The 16,391-nt window shown below is 42.3% G+C and overlaps 1 protein-coding gene across 1 annotated transcript; it reads left to right on the top strand.

Annotated features, from left to right (window-relative positions):
* The first annotated feature begins 11,485 nt into the window (after positions 1-11,485).
* LOC120806979 lies at positions 11,486-15,996 on the top strand. The gene is made up of 2 exons (XM_040158563.1): positions 11,486-11,515; positions 13,824-15,996. Exon 2 carries the CDS (start codon positions 13,850-13,852, stop codon positions 15,137-15,139), a length of 1,290 nt encoding a protein of 429 aa, XP_040014497.1. The 5' UTR covers positions 11,486-11,515; positions 13,824-13,849; the 3' UTR covers positions 15,140-15,996.
* Positions 15,997-16,391: the final 395 nt, after the last annotated feature.

The raw sequence follows: 16,391 nt of genomic DNA, 5'->3' as shown, positions 1-16,391 counted from the left end.
GCTTAATAAACAAGATGAACTGTTTGCTTTGTTCGTTTTATCCCAGATTAACGGTCATAACCGATCAAATAATGGCAGACCTTCTCACTTAAATTTTAATGGTGCCATTTAGAGAAAAAAGTAATTGTGCGTGTGTGTGTTTGTGTGTGTGTGTGTGTGTGTGTGCGCGCAGCACAGAGAAATATCACAGCAGTGAGCTAATGTCAGGGTTCTGAATACTATAACAGTACATATTGCACAACCCTAACGAAGAAGCCATCAGTCAGTCTGGTCGGCGGGCCATAATACTCGTACTCGTTAAATTCCAGTCTGGTTTCTGTTAGAGACACGGCACGGAGACGGATCTCCTCAGAGGACCAAATGATGCTTGTGGTGAAAGCTGCTTCTTAATTGTTCTGGATTTAATTGCTGCTTTTGATACCATAGATCATATTATTCTATTAGATAGTCTGAAGAAGTGGCCTGGGATTTCTGGATCGGCAGTCAGATGCTTTACCTCCCATTCCTCGAATCAGAACTCCGTTCCTCAAGGATCAGTTCTGGGACCTGCTCTGTTCTCTCTTCACATGCTCCCTTTAGTGCACATATCTGTCAGTTTAGCTGCGTCTTTAGCATTGCCATTCTGATGATGTCCAGCTCTATGTGTTTGTGAAACCTGGTGATCTCTGAAATTTTTCCACTTTACACAACCGTCTTAAGGCGATTGGTGCATTGTTTCCTGCAGGTAAATCACGACACGCATTAGGTTCAGATCTTTGCACCCAATCAGACCCCGGAAATATTGCCGCAGCGCTCAGGAGGTGAGAGGCTCTCGACTCGAAGCTTGTTTCGGGAAACCTTAAGGTCATTTTTGATTCGCAGTTAAACTTTGAGAAACACCGTAAGTCAGCTATTAAGTCCTGTTATTTTCATTTCGGAACGAGCCCGCCTGCGTCTCAGCTAGCACACAGCATCCACTGTTTTGTCTCCTCACATCTTGACTATTATGATCCTCTGTATTCTTGTTTAAGCCAGGAGGCTGCAGCACAAAGCGTTTTTACACAGGTTTCCTGTCAAATTCGTGATGATATTCAGAATTCTTTTAATTATTTTGAAGGCACGACACAAGTTGGCTCAACCGTATGTTAGTGAGTTGATGGTCCTATACAGGCCTCTCAGGGATCCTAGGTTTGCCCTGCTCAAGGTTTAAGACTCATGGAGACGGAGATTTAGCTCTTCTGTCTGAAAGATTATGGATCAGTCTCCCCCTGGAGATCTGATCAGGAAAGTCTGAATCTTTAAAATCTCGTACTTTTAGTGTTTCTTCCTGGCCCTGATTTGTTCTTGTTCTTTAACACGGGAATAAAACTACCACGAATGGTAGTCAGTTACTCTCTTTAAGTCCACTTTAACACGTCAAAGAGAATCCAGATTTAGCCATTTGCTGATTTCCACATTTTTCATGTCAAGTTAACATGCGGGGGGTTTATTGGATTACCTCCCAAGCTTTGTCAATAAGATGGCAACACACAGAAAATATCATTTGAGCCCGTTATGAGTTTGTGTGTGTACAGCGGTACGCCCCTGCTGAAGATGTTATGGTGTGAATAACCTTAATTCTGAGAAGGAAGCAGGAAGGAAAAGTGGAGGAATTTTTGAACCGGTGTATTGCAGCCTAACTCACCATGTGTCTGCTGGTCCTGAGAGACGGCATACAGTTATAACAATCATCATTTGGTGGATATGTGTTGTCCAAAGTGCATTTTTGTGCCACGTGTGCACACATTTGCAGCGTGTGTGGCCCCGGTGGGAGATGAAGCCCTAACTCTGGCAGAGTTAGTGCCATGCTCCATTAATTCAGGACCACAAAGTTTCCTGCCATCCTCATTGGCCGCGAACTCAATCAGTTGGGGGTTTTTTCCGCCAGCAGAACGCAACAAACACTATCTCTGCCCTCTCCACCCGACCAAATCAAATTTCCTCATGGAAAAGAGGAGCATATGTCAAGCTGGGTTGTGATGCTGAGTTCCTGATATATAAAGGAGCCTACATTTTTTTTAGAAAAGGTATTTCCAGGTCATTGGGGTTGCCGTGGAATTTTCTTTGCTGAAATTACTGTGTCACAAGACTGAACTATCTGAGGAGGCATAACCCGATCAGAGAATTTACTGCCTGCTTCCGTGGGACTAACACGTTTCAAGGAGCAAAATTCGAGTGTTTCTTTGGGTTTAGAGTAAGTCCTAGAAATAATGTCCGGAAAGACCTCTAAACAGTAGCCTGACTGGCTGTCTACAGGCCCATTGCAGTCCTTATTACATGCATTTATGTGTGTGAGAGGCGAGCATGAGAGAAACCCAGAGACAAAGAGGGAAAGAGACAGCCATCCACAGCTGTTGAAATGAGACCTCACATTATACCCAGTCTTCCTCATAAAAACAGGACGCAAGGCTGTCCTCGACAAAACAAGATCGTGCTAGTTTCTAGTTTCTTCTAGGTTTCATATTTCCTCTGATCACGGGGACCTCTAAGCCGCCAAGCTCCTGGAGTTCAGCTCCGCACGTGAGGAGCATCAGTAAACGGCATCAGGTTGTGGAGCTATTTCATCAGTGGGACAAATTAGACTGGCCTATTGTCTGGCTTTAATGAGATGTCCCTCATTCCCTTGTTGTGCGCAGATGTTGTACTCACTGGCCAATCAAAGAGTTGCTAGGCAACAGTGCGTGTAGATGTAGAGGAGTTTGAAAAGATACACCACAGAGGGCTGTGTCTGTTTGTACTTCTGTATACCGGTTTCTCACATGTCAAGTTAAGTCCATTTTATTTCTCTTATCCCATATCACAAATTTGCCTCAAAGGGCTTTTCGATCAGCACAGCAGACGACACCTTCTGTCCTTAGACCCTCGAGCCGAAAAAGGAACAAGCTTTTCAAAGGGGAAAGAGAGAGGAAAAGCCAGGAAGAGCAATGGAGGAGAGATCCCTGTTCCAGAACAAACAAACCAGCAGCACATGATGTGTGTACAGAGTCGACAGAAATTAAGAGTTATAATTCAAATATGGAAAACACACGATATTATTCATAAATTTCCAAACATATATGAAGGATCTGAATCCAGGAGGACACCGGGTAACTTCCAGCTGCTGTCCAAACAGGACCTGAGCGACACCCTGCCCTCCGAAAAACTGCCGTCCCAGCACGACAGCCGAAAAAAGGTTTCTAGCTTTTTGGATTTGCCTCCGCCGATGCACAAGTGCGTGGTCCGTATACTTTACGCTGGGACGATGTCACACACTCAAAGTTGCTCTTATAGGCTCTGAAAAGGTTTTACAAATAAAAAACCTTAATCAATTAAAATCACAATAATGAAATAAAATATAGATTACCTTCAGTTTCAGGTGTCATCAACGGTTTGACAGATGTCTCTTTTTAAAATGGTTATACTTTGTTGCAGTACCTCAAGTGGCCACTGGCACAAATTGGCAGCAAAGCCGAGTGGCGATAGCGTATCAACCTCTCTTAATACATTCATGGTTCACACAGAGGGAAAGGGACACAAAGACACTGCACACGAGGAAAGGGAGACAAGGACACCTTCACACAGAGGAAGAAGAGATGAGGACAACATTCAGACGGCATTGAATGGAGAGAAGGACGAGGGCACTGTTCACACAGAAGGAGAAGTGACTAGGGCACCGTCTGCACAAAGGGACAGAGACGAAGACAACATTCTCACACAGAGACGCACACAGAGACAAAGACACCGTTTACACGGAGGGAAAGACAGACACAAGGACACCATTCTGAAAGAGCGAAAAAGAGATGACGCCACTGCTCACACAGAAGTCAAGTGTGCCATTCGCACAAGGGGAGAGAATGACAAGAAAATGCCCAAGATCCAGGTCCAGGACCTATGGACCCACAGCCAGTGGGACGAGGTCTACCGACCTGCCGATTGTCCAGCACACAAAAGCCTCGGCACTGAAAAGAGGACAAGGAGGAGAAAATGGGGAGAGAGAGAGGAAGGGAGACGGTTAGGTCCACAGCTCGGACCTGTGTCTTTCGGCCTTTCATTCAGACAATCTGCTCTGCTGACTTCTGTCCTGCGATGCTCACAGTGTAGATGTATTCAGTGAATTCATATGTAAATGTGTTGACATTTATCGTATCATTTTGTTTATTCGAGTGCTGGCATTTAATGAATACACTCATCAAATGCTGCTTTGCGTTTAGCTCATCAAATCCTCTCTCGGTTATTCAGTATGTAAATTTTAGCGGGGCGACAGATGAGGCGTCATGAAAATAATGCAGACTAATATCGACTTGTAGATCAGAGCCTGAGCCGCTCGCTTACTTTGTTTGTCTGCATGTTCACAATGAGTTTTCGAATCAATGTGGGTAACGTATGAATAGATGAGAAGCTAATCGACTCCCCCGATCGTGAATTTCACACACACGCAATCATTTTGGGAATATTTCTACTGTGTACTGTATGTGAGACACGCCTTCTACTTGTATTTATTGCTGTATTTATTTATGATTACTTAGTCTCATCGCACTTGAAAGGGGCTCGGCAAAATTCATCGGCGGTACTAGATGTATGGTGAAGTAGAGACTACTTGCAGGGCATCATTTAATTTAAAGTAGATTTATTTAAACGGGGGGAAAACCCTCTTCGAGATAGCTAGCTCTCTAACTGGCACTCAGAAAGCTCATTAGCTCGGCCGCCAACTGCTCAATAAATTCAGACAGTTTATTAAAGAGACATATTTGCGCCATGGACTCTTGTCTCATAAGTGTCTAAAACCCATTCCTTTTAATGGAGCCATTTATTCTCTTATAGATGAGGTTAAATAAAACAGGATGTCGACGCACAGCTAATACGAGACGATAACTGCCTCCATTTTGGACTCCTACAAATTTGTGCGTCAGACTTCAACAGGGCTGAGCTCGACGCAAACGGTTGGAGCAGATTTTCTTCGCCCCTGCGTGCGAGTCCACTGATTGCGGTGACTGCTCTGAAATTAACTGATGTCCCTGCAGAATTTCGCCATTTCAAATGCTTGTGTGGCCGGGGCCTTAGGAAACCCACGAATATTTAGCAGTTGACCGTACTGTGTTTAAGAGAGAGTTGGCGGTCACTAAATCCAGGCTCTATGAAAACTTTGACTGCAATTCAGGGAACCAGACCACACAAAGTCTCATCTGAGATACAGAGTAGATGTGTTTCTTCCGCAAGGAGTCACGGTCTCGATCGCTGCCGTTTCTGTTATGTTGTTTCTCCACTCAAAGGACATATTTAGGCTACAAAGCCCTGCACAGCCACACAGGTGTTTTCAGTCACAGCACTGCAGTGTTCTTGTTGATTTGACCTATGCTCAGGCCGAAGCTTGGTGGGCCCCCAAGATCCATGTACTAAAACAATACAGGTGTTGAGTTTTCTCAACAACAGGTGCAGCGAAACTATCGGGGGAGCGAGAGCGTTGTTGATTAAGTTCGGTCTGTCCTCACCCACGCAGTCATGACTAAGTCCAATAAGTATGTAGTGATTAGTGAAAACACCTGTCACAGCAGGGGCTGTCGAGAACGACCGTCCAAACCTCTGTTACCCAAGTGTAGCCGGTCCGGCCCGACTCTCCAACTCGTATAGTTTCAATTACAATGTCCTTTTAAAAGCTGTTTTTTTTGCGTTTTTAGAATTAATATTAAATTTAGAGTGATTATGATTATCAATACAAAACCAATTTGCATAACAAAGTAACAAAACTCCTTTAAGGAGAGAGAGAGAGAACAGCATCCAAACCACCCAAGAGTTCTGTTAGCCCAGCTGAGATCGATAAACTTCCATGTTACACAAAAGTGTTGTACAAGATAAAACAAATGCATATACACACCGAAATAAACATTATGAGAAAAAAGAACAACATTTGTGACCTTTACAGAGTAAGACCTGTGCCGGTGGTTAGCGCCTTTTACGTTCACGTTTTAACGCGCTACTGCGCTCGTATAGTCTCACCTCTCCTCAGCGGGGCCTGCTGCCAACTGACGGGATTACCGCCAAACTATAGGAAGTGACATGGCCAAAAATGTCAAAGGTCAACTCCCCAAAAGATATTTACAGAGAAACAGGTATGTACAAGAAAATTATGATAAAATGTTAATTTGTGGTAAAAATGAAGTATACCATCTGATGTAAATGTGCCTAAACCTCCATAAAGACCTGTATATTTTTAAATTAGAGGGTAGGAACCAGTGTGCAACCATCAAAAGAAATGTCACTTGGTTGCCTAAAATGTTGAGTAAATCAAGGTGTCCAGAAAAAGTGGTTTAGTGGTTTACGCTGATTCATAAACCGTGGCTCATAAAACACTAGTGAAGCTTTTAACGCACCATTCAGGTCGCTTCCCCTTTACAACCCACTCACATGTAAACTCTTTCCTGAGTAACTTAGACAACGGACTTTTAACTTGAAGCTTATAATACAGATGGTTGCATAATCATGATGTTATAGGTTGTTAGGGATAATAAAGGTATTAAAATAGAAGGTCAGAGGGCATCTCAGTATTTCATAAGATTCACTGTCGGCAGTCATTGTGTAAGAGCTTTTGAAATATTCAAGTAGTCACGATCCAATTTTGGAACAAAACCGTTCATGTGAAGTGGCCGCAGTTTACACAGGTTATATAGTTAAAACTCCTGCTCAGTTATTTCTGTTTTGGTACAAATACATTGAAGAGTGACACTGCAAAGCGAAGACACCAAACTCCTCGCTCTTGCCTTAGTCTTCTAACATTGCCTGTACATCAGTCAGTTTGAAATGACACGCTCTCCATCTACTGCAGCCTCACAAGCAAGAACGAGCCTTCGCTGTCCCTTGGAAGGGTAAAAAATCTTTACAAAAATGTGCAACTCTGCATTGTTGGACAAAAGAACTTAACAAACCCTGGAAAGGACATCAGCGCTCACCTATCACTGACCGGCTTCTCAAGAAGAGACGCAGATAAAAAGGAATCACATGTGTAACAGTGATGCAACAGGCTGGAAACTTTCTTTCTCCCCTCCCTGTCTCTACGAGTCTGTCTGTTGGAAAATGAACGGCTCTCTGAAGACTCGCCGTGCTATTAAAGTTGACTTAACGTTGTCTTTTGGAGAAGAGAAGTCCAACTCGGGCTCAAAAGTAGTCATGCCACAAATGCCGAAGACGATTAAGGTCTCAATTCCCCAATTTTTAACTTCACTCGGGAACTTTGAGGTTGTGAAAGTGTGCACAGCAAAAACTCCGGGTATTGTCTTTAGTGGCAAATGCGGGTCTTTGTCATTCATTACTGGAAACATCTTTATATGTTTCCCCTGTTTCTCAGTCACAGAAGACCTTGAACTCCCTTTTGTTAATGGACTGTCGTTGCTTGGAGATGCTTTTTATCCAACACAAAAAGGCCGCCTTGCATTAAAGGACAGTGGAAGATGTCAAAAAAAGGTCTTCAGACTAACAGTGCCAACTCATTATCTTTCAATTCCTGGAGCTATAAAATTACAGTCAAATGTCCCATTTCTTGTAGTTGTGGAAACGGGTCATAGCAGCGTCGTGGCTCAGCATAATGGAGCGGGTTTTAGAAAACATGCACATTTGACTGGTTTCTTTCAAACGTCCAGTTTGGCCACATTTAATGTTTGCTGAAACCTGTTGTATGAGTTGCAGTTTGTTCGTTAGTGGGCCATCGCGTTTGAGCCTCTCAGCCTCGGACATATACGCAGGCACCTGAGAACCCCAAAGTAGCAAAAACTGTCAGGATGTGGGAAGATCTCTTGTTTGCATAAAGAGAGGACTAAATGACTTGTGTGTTGTTTAGTGGGGTGTCCTCGGATGGATGGCAGGGAAAGATTCCCGCGTTTCCATGTTTATAATGCAGTGAATTGCCTATATAGAACTAGAGCTATTAAACTAGGTTGTGAGCAATCAAAGCTCACCTACTCAAATACTCTAAGTTACCTGAGTATTTCTCTGGTACTCTATACTCTATACTCCGCTATGATTTAGAGGAACGTACTGTATTTTTTTCACTATACTACCAGTTTCATGACCTCTTTACAAGAAGTCCGAGCGTAGCTGTGTCTCGTCAGCATGTTTCTAGGAGATGTTAGCCTTTCCACCAAAGACACATTTCCCGTCTAAACTTCCCACAGTCCAAAATCTGAAAACAGATCAGTTAATCAGAGCTTTGCTTTCTCTTCTTTCCTGCCATCAATCATCGCACGACCCCTCGGATTCATCCGGTGACCCTTTGGAGGGGCCCGAACCCTAGGTTGGGAACCAGTGCACTAACCTATCTTGCTGTATATAAAGTAGTTTTTTAAAAAAAAAGGTACTTTTACTGTGATACTGTAACGACATGAAGCTGAGAATACCTTTACTCGAGCAGATCTGTAAATGCAGTACCTTTCCTTGTAATGGAGTATTTTTACATTGTGGTATTGCTACTTTTACTCAAGTAAAGGACCTGCATACTTCTTACACCACTGGATGGGAGCATCCACATCTGTTGGTTTTCCAGGCCCTTAATAAGTTTGGAGCTGGTAACTGTGGAAAGTCAGATTTGACATGAAGGCAGAACTGGGAGGATCGTCCTCACTTTGTTTTTCTTTCCGCTGGCATCTGCTCTAAATCTTCAACCGGTTTCATTTTGACACCATTCAACACCTTCACAGGACCAATGGATACACTCTAACACATCCATAGATCGCTTTTGGCGCTGACATCGCTGATTTCCACAACCTATTGTTTATTTAAGGTGAGTATAGCTCAAATAAATGTTTGAGTTTATTTTCTTGGCTCGACTCTTTCAAGTATTTATTTTATATCTGGAAGTTACAGTATAACAAAGGCCAGAGTCCAAATCCAATTCCGATTATTGTAATACTCATCGGTTATCCATATACTCAACAGGTATAGAAAATGGTTACACCCTTCATTAGTAGAGTTAAAGGTACAGATTGATAGCTTTGGATTATTGGTAGTGTTGACCTCCGTATTAAACCTTTTTAGAGACACTATAAAGAGAGTGTTTTTAAACCAAATGGTTGCAGGCTTGACTTCATGCCTTCATCGTCCCCTATGACCATAAACCACTGAGACCTTGACTTGATATGTGAATTCATTTCCTCAAGACAACAAACTTCAAATAGTAGGAATAAAGAGGATTGTCAGTTTTATGGGACTTTTCCTCTTTCTGGGCAAAACAGAGCTGGAAACAAAAACAACAAAAAAAAAACTTTAGTCTTAAAAAATAATGCTGGGGGGGGGGGTGAATATATTCAAAAGATTTAAAATTTACTGCTACTCTTTCCTGCTGAATTAATTATCTAAGGGACAGGGTTTTTTTCCTGGATTGCCTTGAGGTTTTTGGAAGACGATTGATGTTATGCTTTTTATCAGCAGCTACACATTGTTATTCTGAACTCACTGTAGTCAGTTTCACTGCTACCAAGCCCGTCTTGTCAGGACTCCAAGAGTTTCTGTTCTTCTTCTCATTATTCATCTCACTGGGATTAATGGTTCTGTCCTCAAAATTGATCAGATATCACAATATTGTCTGACCATATGCTGGAAATGGATTATGGTTTATAACATTGTATTTTGCAAATCGAAAATACGACTGATACCGAACATATCAGTCGAATGTTTGTTTTCCACCAAAACGTCTGATCCTGCAGAACAACATCCACCTGTAGAGACTCCAGCATCATTAAACTGGTTTGTGGTTCTGTTCAGACTCTCGCAGACCCTGGTTAAGGTTCAGGAAAGATCCCGGTCTGGTTTAATACAGAAAGTTTCACAGTGACTTCACACACAACCTGTTTATTTACATTGAACCAAATCCACCATCTTTCCTGAACCTGAACCAAAGAGCTGTCGTCTGAACCACAGACGGGACTCTGGTTGTGAACCTGGTCTCTGGTGAGACAGTCCTGTGCTTTGTGCGTCCTCCATCCACCCCGGCCACCTCCTGGAGACTCTGCTGCCTCTGATCATAATCCGATTACGTTACGTACAAAACACATTTGCTGTTGCAGTTTAGTTGTATGGAAACACAGTTTCAAGGAGACAGAGTTGGACTGTCAGCTGGTGCTCGCTCCCCGGCAGGGACAGACTGAATAAAGTCATATAGCGTATAACTAACCCTTCACATCACTGTCCTGACTACAGCAGTTACCATCTGTGCCACTTCATAACTTAAAATAACCTTTTTGTGCCCGTTGTAATGAGTCATGCAGCTCTAACCGAAGCACTTACAACAAGCAACCACTGCACGCACACGACGCTCAGCACAGACGAACGTGTTTCCTGAGAAAAGGCGCAAATGCAAAGATCCGCCTCGGGATTTTAAGAATCGATACTGGATCGTTCAAGTAAAAATGGCGATCAGTTGGCCTGGACACAGGCCTGCATATCTTGAGGCAGCTGTTGGAGTGAGACTAGTCATACGGTAACATGACAATAAAAGCGTTAATCACATTTTAACGATCCTCCTAAAATGGCAGCAGTGACGATTGAAGCGGTGCACACAGTTTAGTTCATTTGATTTTAGTTCATCTTGGTAATATACTCATCTGAAACCACTAGCGGGAACAAAAAAGTGCCACTTAAGAACAAGGTTCTTGCACCATGTTCACGATGATCATGACAGTAGCGTAGACTGAAGGGTTTCGTGCTCATTTCAATCCTGCAGTTCTGCCTTTACCTGCGAACGAGGGGAGGGGTGGTGGATTTGGGGATTGGGATGGGAGGGGGGGTCTTAGACTGATGTAAGGAGATGGATTCATCTCTTTGTGTTCTGTTTTTTTTTGTGTGTGTGTGTGTTGTGAGGTAAACAATCCCTTTTTCCTTTTTTTCTTTTTTTTCACCACATCCCATATTCTTTGTCATCTTTGCTGAAACCTCAGACTTCCAACACAGTTCACTCGATATCGTCTCACCCCGGAAAAAAGCAGCACAACCCTGAATGTTGGCTTCGGTGAGATTTAGATTTAACGACATCGTCTTTTCTGATTGACAGCCCTGAGGCTTTTGAAATTGTTCAGTTGGTTTAAAAGGCAAAGTATCACATACTATAATTATTCCAGTCATAAAGATGAAATGTAATTCATCTGTGACCCCCAATTTCACAGGACTCATTTTAGAAATCGTTACTTTGCGACAGGAAGTGGCGAGCATTATTCAATACGAGTACCAGATATTTTTGGAAATAAAATAAAAATGAAATAAAAACATAGCTAACACCTATATTCTTAATATATTTTTTCTTTTTCCCTCATTTTAATGTCAGGCTTATATAATATTAGGCTTCTCGACCGGAATTACTACTCAACAAGTTGAGCTCACAGTTGAGTTTGAGGTTCAGTTCGAGATTTACATATTTATTTAGGTATTTGCGTTCAAAGTTCAGGTCAGTAGCCTTTAAAGTTCCAGCAAACGAAAACCCTGACCAGTGCGTTTGGAGAAGGCTGCTGTGTACTAACAGTAACAGACCATCCAACGGACCGTAAGTTATTATTATTATTATTCCTCTAAATTGAGAAATTATTTAATTTCACAGATTAAATGACCCCTGTAGATGCACGGACAACGATTTGTGAAGTAAGACAAGCCATTTGCTCAGACAATGCTAGAATTCACATCTCGGATAATTATAACGGTAGATCGAACGGTAGGTTACTTTGCCGTTGTATCGACCCTGTAACACCGAAGGTTCCATGTCAGAAGTGACGCTTTAGATTTACTTCGGTTTTTAAATGTGTAACATAGGCAGTTCAGATGTAATTACAAATAACTAATGACAATGCAGATGTTTTCAGATTTTAGATACCACTGTTAATTTTCACAGTTTGATTTGACTTTTACATCTGCATATTTAGGTCTATACTTTTTAATTCATTTCAAATTCAGGCTTGTGTTTGCAAGTTTCAATTCACAAGCTTAGTGCTACAGTTAGGTTTGTACTTGTGAAATCCCTTTGGCATGTTTTACTTGTAAGTTTAAAGTTGCAAGTTTGTGCATTATGCTTCCTGTGTGTTACGTCTTATGTTTATGAAAATTCAAGGCCGTGTTTGCCAGCTCAATGTTTATGGGTTTTGAGGCCAAAATTTGAACCGCCAATCGCTTACTGCCAGTTTCGACCACTTTAAGTCTACGTCCTTTTGTTCCTCGCTCTCGGGCCGTCAGTAGCGCATCGGTCCATGTATCTTTTGGTCATTTGATTTTCCTTTCAGAAACGGGTAGTAAAAACTATTATTTGATTTAAATTTTAAAACACAAAGATTCTAATTGAAATACGAGGTGTTCGTCTTTTTCAAGGTCAAAAAGGGATCAGCGAAATTTGATAAATGGTTTGATTTTCGTTTTCCACTTGGGGCCTTTTTCATTTTTTGATCTACATTTTTTCAATATAGTGAGGCAGGTGTTATGCCGAGTTCTGCCCGGGTGTCGCAGGTTAAGCTAAGAGACCAAATTACAATGTGGACTACACCATTTGATCCTTATAATGTCTGTAGTGAAATAGAAGCGGAGGGTGCATTATTAATGCAATATTAATGTGAATGTGAATTTCATACTGTACGTGTACATTTTTTTTTTAAAAATGGGGATAAAACTACAAAATCGGCTCTGCCGAATAATCCATCCCCACTGGAATCAAATGCAATAATCAGTACATGTTTTTGGCCATTTAAGCTTGACAGTGTGAATGTCCAGCATCTAACACTCTGAGGAAGGAAGGGATGTAACGAGAAACAGCGGCATCCGCGTTATAACTTCATTTCTGGAGATGCGTGAATCAAATGGTTTAACACAGTTAGATCCATAAGTATCTGGACAGGGAAACAATTTTCATCATTTTTCCTCTGCACACCGCCACAGTGGATTTGAAACGAAGCCTTCAAGATGTGATTGAAGTGTAGACTGTCAGCTCTACTTGAAGGGGTTTAACAAAAGTATCGTACGAACCGTTTAGGAATTACAGCCATTTTTCTACAGTATGAGGTGTGTGTAGGGTTACCCGGAGTCCACGAGTCCAGGAGCCACACACACGACGTTCGCTGTTCGCTGTCCCTCTGCTTAGTGCGCTTATCTGCACACCAAAGCGTTAGCTAGATTTCGCTGACGTAAGTGTGTCTCAGTCCGTGATTTGAGGACAAAACATGCCTGGCGCTGTAACATACACGTATACAAAAAAAAAAACCCAAAAACGGAGACACTTCTATAATGGTTGCACGCACTTGAGTAACAGAAAGTAATTTTTTTTTTGCTGATTTCGTGTCACACAATTCCAAGCTTCTCTCCCCCTTTGCTTTTTCATGATTCAAACCTTTGCTCTCCCACAGTCAGCCCAGGGCCATGTCTGTGAAAAGCACGGACAGCATGGCCACACCTGCGGGAATCCATTTTGACCGGGGGGTGTGGCGGACCGAACCTCGCGCACGCACACACACACACACACACTGAGTGATTTTTGGTTGTATCGCAGAACCATTACATCATGCCCATACTTTAATCATCTTAGTGAACAGGCACAATGGTCGTAGCAGATGTTGATTCAGGCCAGAGCCACTCACCCAGCGCAGGAACACCATCGCCACAGGACATAAATAACAGCAACATTACAAGGACCAGTGCATCTCACCGTTAACAACAATATTCTATAGTATCAGTAAAAATGACAAAATAAAAAAATAAATCCCCAAAAAAAGAGTGGACCATAGGCCGATGTTGTTACTGACATTGTCACTATTAAGTGATGCATGATTGTAAAGAGTTTCTGCCCTACTCTTGTTCTCCTCTCCTTCTTCCTCCAGTACCCTGTCTCCAGTACGGAGCTGAAATGGCATATGAGAGGAGGCTCCCCACACTGTTACTCACTTTTATCCTCTGCTTCTCACCATGGCCCACCTCTGGAAATAAGTTCTTCAGCCACCGTGGTCAACAATGCCTTGATCCATGTGAGCTTCAGGGCTATCCGCAACTTTACCAGTGCAAAGTACGCATGAAAGATGGCAACGAAGAACATCAATACTGCTCGCCGAGGAGGAATGTGGACTACAGGGGTTACGAATGCCTTAATTGCTGTGAGGAACATGGCTATAACTACCACTGGTGTACAACAAACTCGGGTTGGGGATACTGTGGAGAAGTGGTTGGGGACATGACGCATTACACCTCCACGTATGATCTGCAGTGTCAAGATGGCTGTGAACGGCGAAGTAGCGACTACTACTGGTGCTATACCGCAAAGGGGTATGATTACTGTTCACCGAGTCAGAATGTCGATTACAAAGGCAACGTCTGTCAAAAAGATTATCCCTGTGACAAATACGGGAAAGATTACTACTGGTGTTACTTGGAGAAAGGAAGCTGGGACAAATGTGCAAGAGTGGAGATAAAGGCAATGATTTATCAAACCATAAATAAGGAAGACTGCATTGATGACTGTAAGTATCATGAGTCTAAGGGTTACTTCTGGTGCAATAAGAGAGAGAGCTGGGACTACTGCTCACCTTTATCAGACATCACCTACAAAAATGTGCCTTGTCGCCAAAATCACGAGTGCGGCGCCCATGGCCAGCAATATACCTGGTGCTACACAACAGAGAACAATAACTGGGATTACTGTGGAGTTATTCTTCCTGGAGAGTGCAGTTATTCGCAGTCCCAGCGCACCAAACGGTCTCCTAATGAAGCGGAAGTGATCTGTACGAAGGAGGACAACAACAACAGAAGAGTGACCACTTTCCTAGCAGAAGCAGCTCCCGGAGACATTGCCGAATGCAACAATAGGTTACGCGCCGAAGCGGTAAATTTAATTAACAGGTGGGACAACCAGAGGTTGAGCGACCAGGCCAGATCCAACCTGCTTGTGTCGGATAATCTTCGCATTGACCTGCAGAGATTGTTCGTGAGGAATAATCAGCAGTATTACAACCTGCAAATCCAGCGGAACATACCACGAGGCAGGCACCAAAGCACCACTATATCACAGATCCTAGTTCCTGTAGGCACTTCGTCTGAGTACATGCGTTTTGCCTTCAGGGAGAGTTTAACGCGCCGGGCGAGGATTACGTTAGAAGTAACCGAACAACCAATCACCCAAAGGTGTCAGAGACGACGTCCATAATAACATCAGTCAAACATATGTAGCTAATGATTATGTAGTTAATTAGGTGGTGGTGATGATGTGAAGAACATGAAGGAGACTCCGCTGACACCGTCTTGATTGCATATTAAGGTTTATTACAAAGAAGTACAGCGTCAAATCAAGCACCTGCAAGTCTGCTCGTGAGAGGATGTGAAGCCAATGAACCGCTCTGAAAACCGGCCTTGACCACCGACTCTTAAAAAGGGCCGTTGTCTTCCTAAGAAATGTCACTGACGTATGGTTTCAATCACAAAGCGTTAACTCCCTGCTCAGACTGGGAGGCCTCCTCCGAGGTCCCCCCGACCTTGGGCCTCTATGATAACACATAAATTGATCTCACATGTCAACTTTCGGCAGAACGAGTAAGTCGGCATGAAGCTCTCCATGAGTAAACTTTTCGTCTTTTTCAGTTGATCAATTAGTCACTCAATACCAGATGTTTCATCAGATAATGAGCTTGCATGATTCTGTTTTCATTCTTTTGCCAAACGCAAAAATAAATAAATGAATAAACTTGTGTACCATTCGTCTATGAAGAGAACTGTAACCGTTTCTATTTCATTTTGTTGTAATAGTAAATTAAATTCACTGTGTAAATGGATTTTCATCATGAACAGCTTTAGATACGAATGGAATTCTATGGCTATTTTATTTCACACAATAATGACCAATTCTTTAGTGAAAGAGTTCTTTATACACTAAGCACATTATACCATATATGATGCTGTTCAACAGATTAAAATTTTGTAATTGTACTTTGAATCAATGTATGTCCGAGGATACAAACAGAAAAACGTAATTATGCTAAATATGTAATAAACATAACAAGTTGTGAAGACCACATGTTTTATTTATTTATTTTTTACAAAACAATATGCTGAAAACAATCAAAGATTTTGATTCCAATCAGGAAATTACCAATGATGAGTGGGAACAAGATCGCAAAGCCGAGTATGCGCTCTCGAGTCTGTTATAGTCTACAGCTGCTAATCACGTGACATGTGACTGAGCTTTTCTGTCCAAGGGAACCTGGCTCCAACACCTGGTCTAATGAGAAAGAGAAGAGGGGTATAAATTCATTGCCTCAAACTTCATCAGACGCCAACATTGACTATTGTGCTCATTCACTGTGGATTTAAAATGGATTGCTTTACTTGTAGTAAATGTCGTGTGGAACAGTTCATAAGCAGAAATTTACACAAAGAAAAAACAATCACTCGTGTTTCCTAGC

The sequence above is a fragment of the Xiphias gladius genome, chromosome 21 (genome assembly GCF_016859285.1).
Source record: "Xiphias gladius isolate SHS-SW01 ecotype Sanya breed wild chromosome 21, ASM1685928v1, whole genome shotgun sequence".
NCBI classification, from domain to species: domain Eukaryota; kingdom Metazoa; phylum Chordata; class Actinopteri; order Istiophoriformes; family Xiphiidae; genus Xiphias; species Xiphias gladius.
Note: the sequence above shows the minus strand (reverse complement) of the source record. Positions and strands in the feature narration are given on the sequence as shown.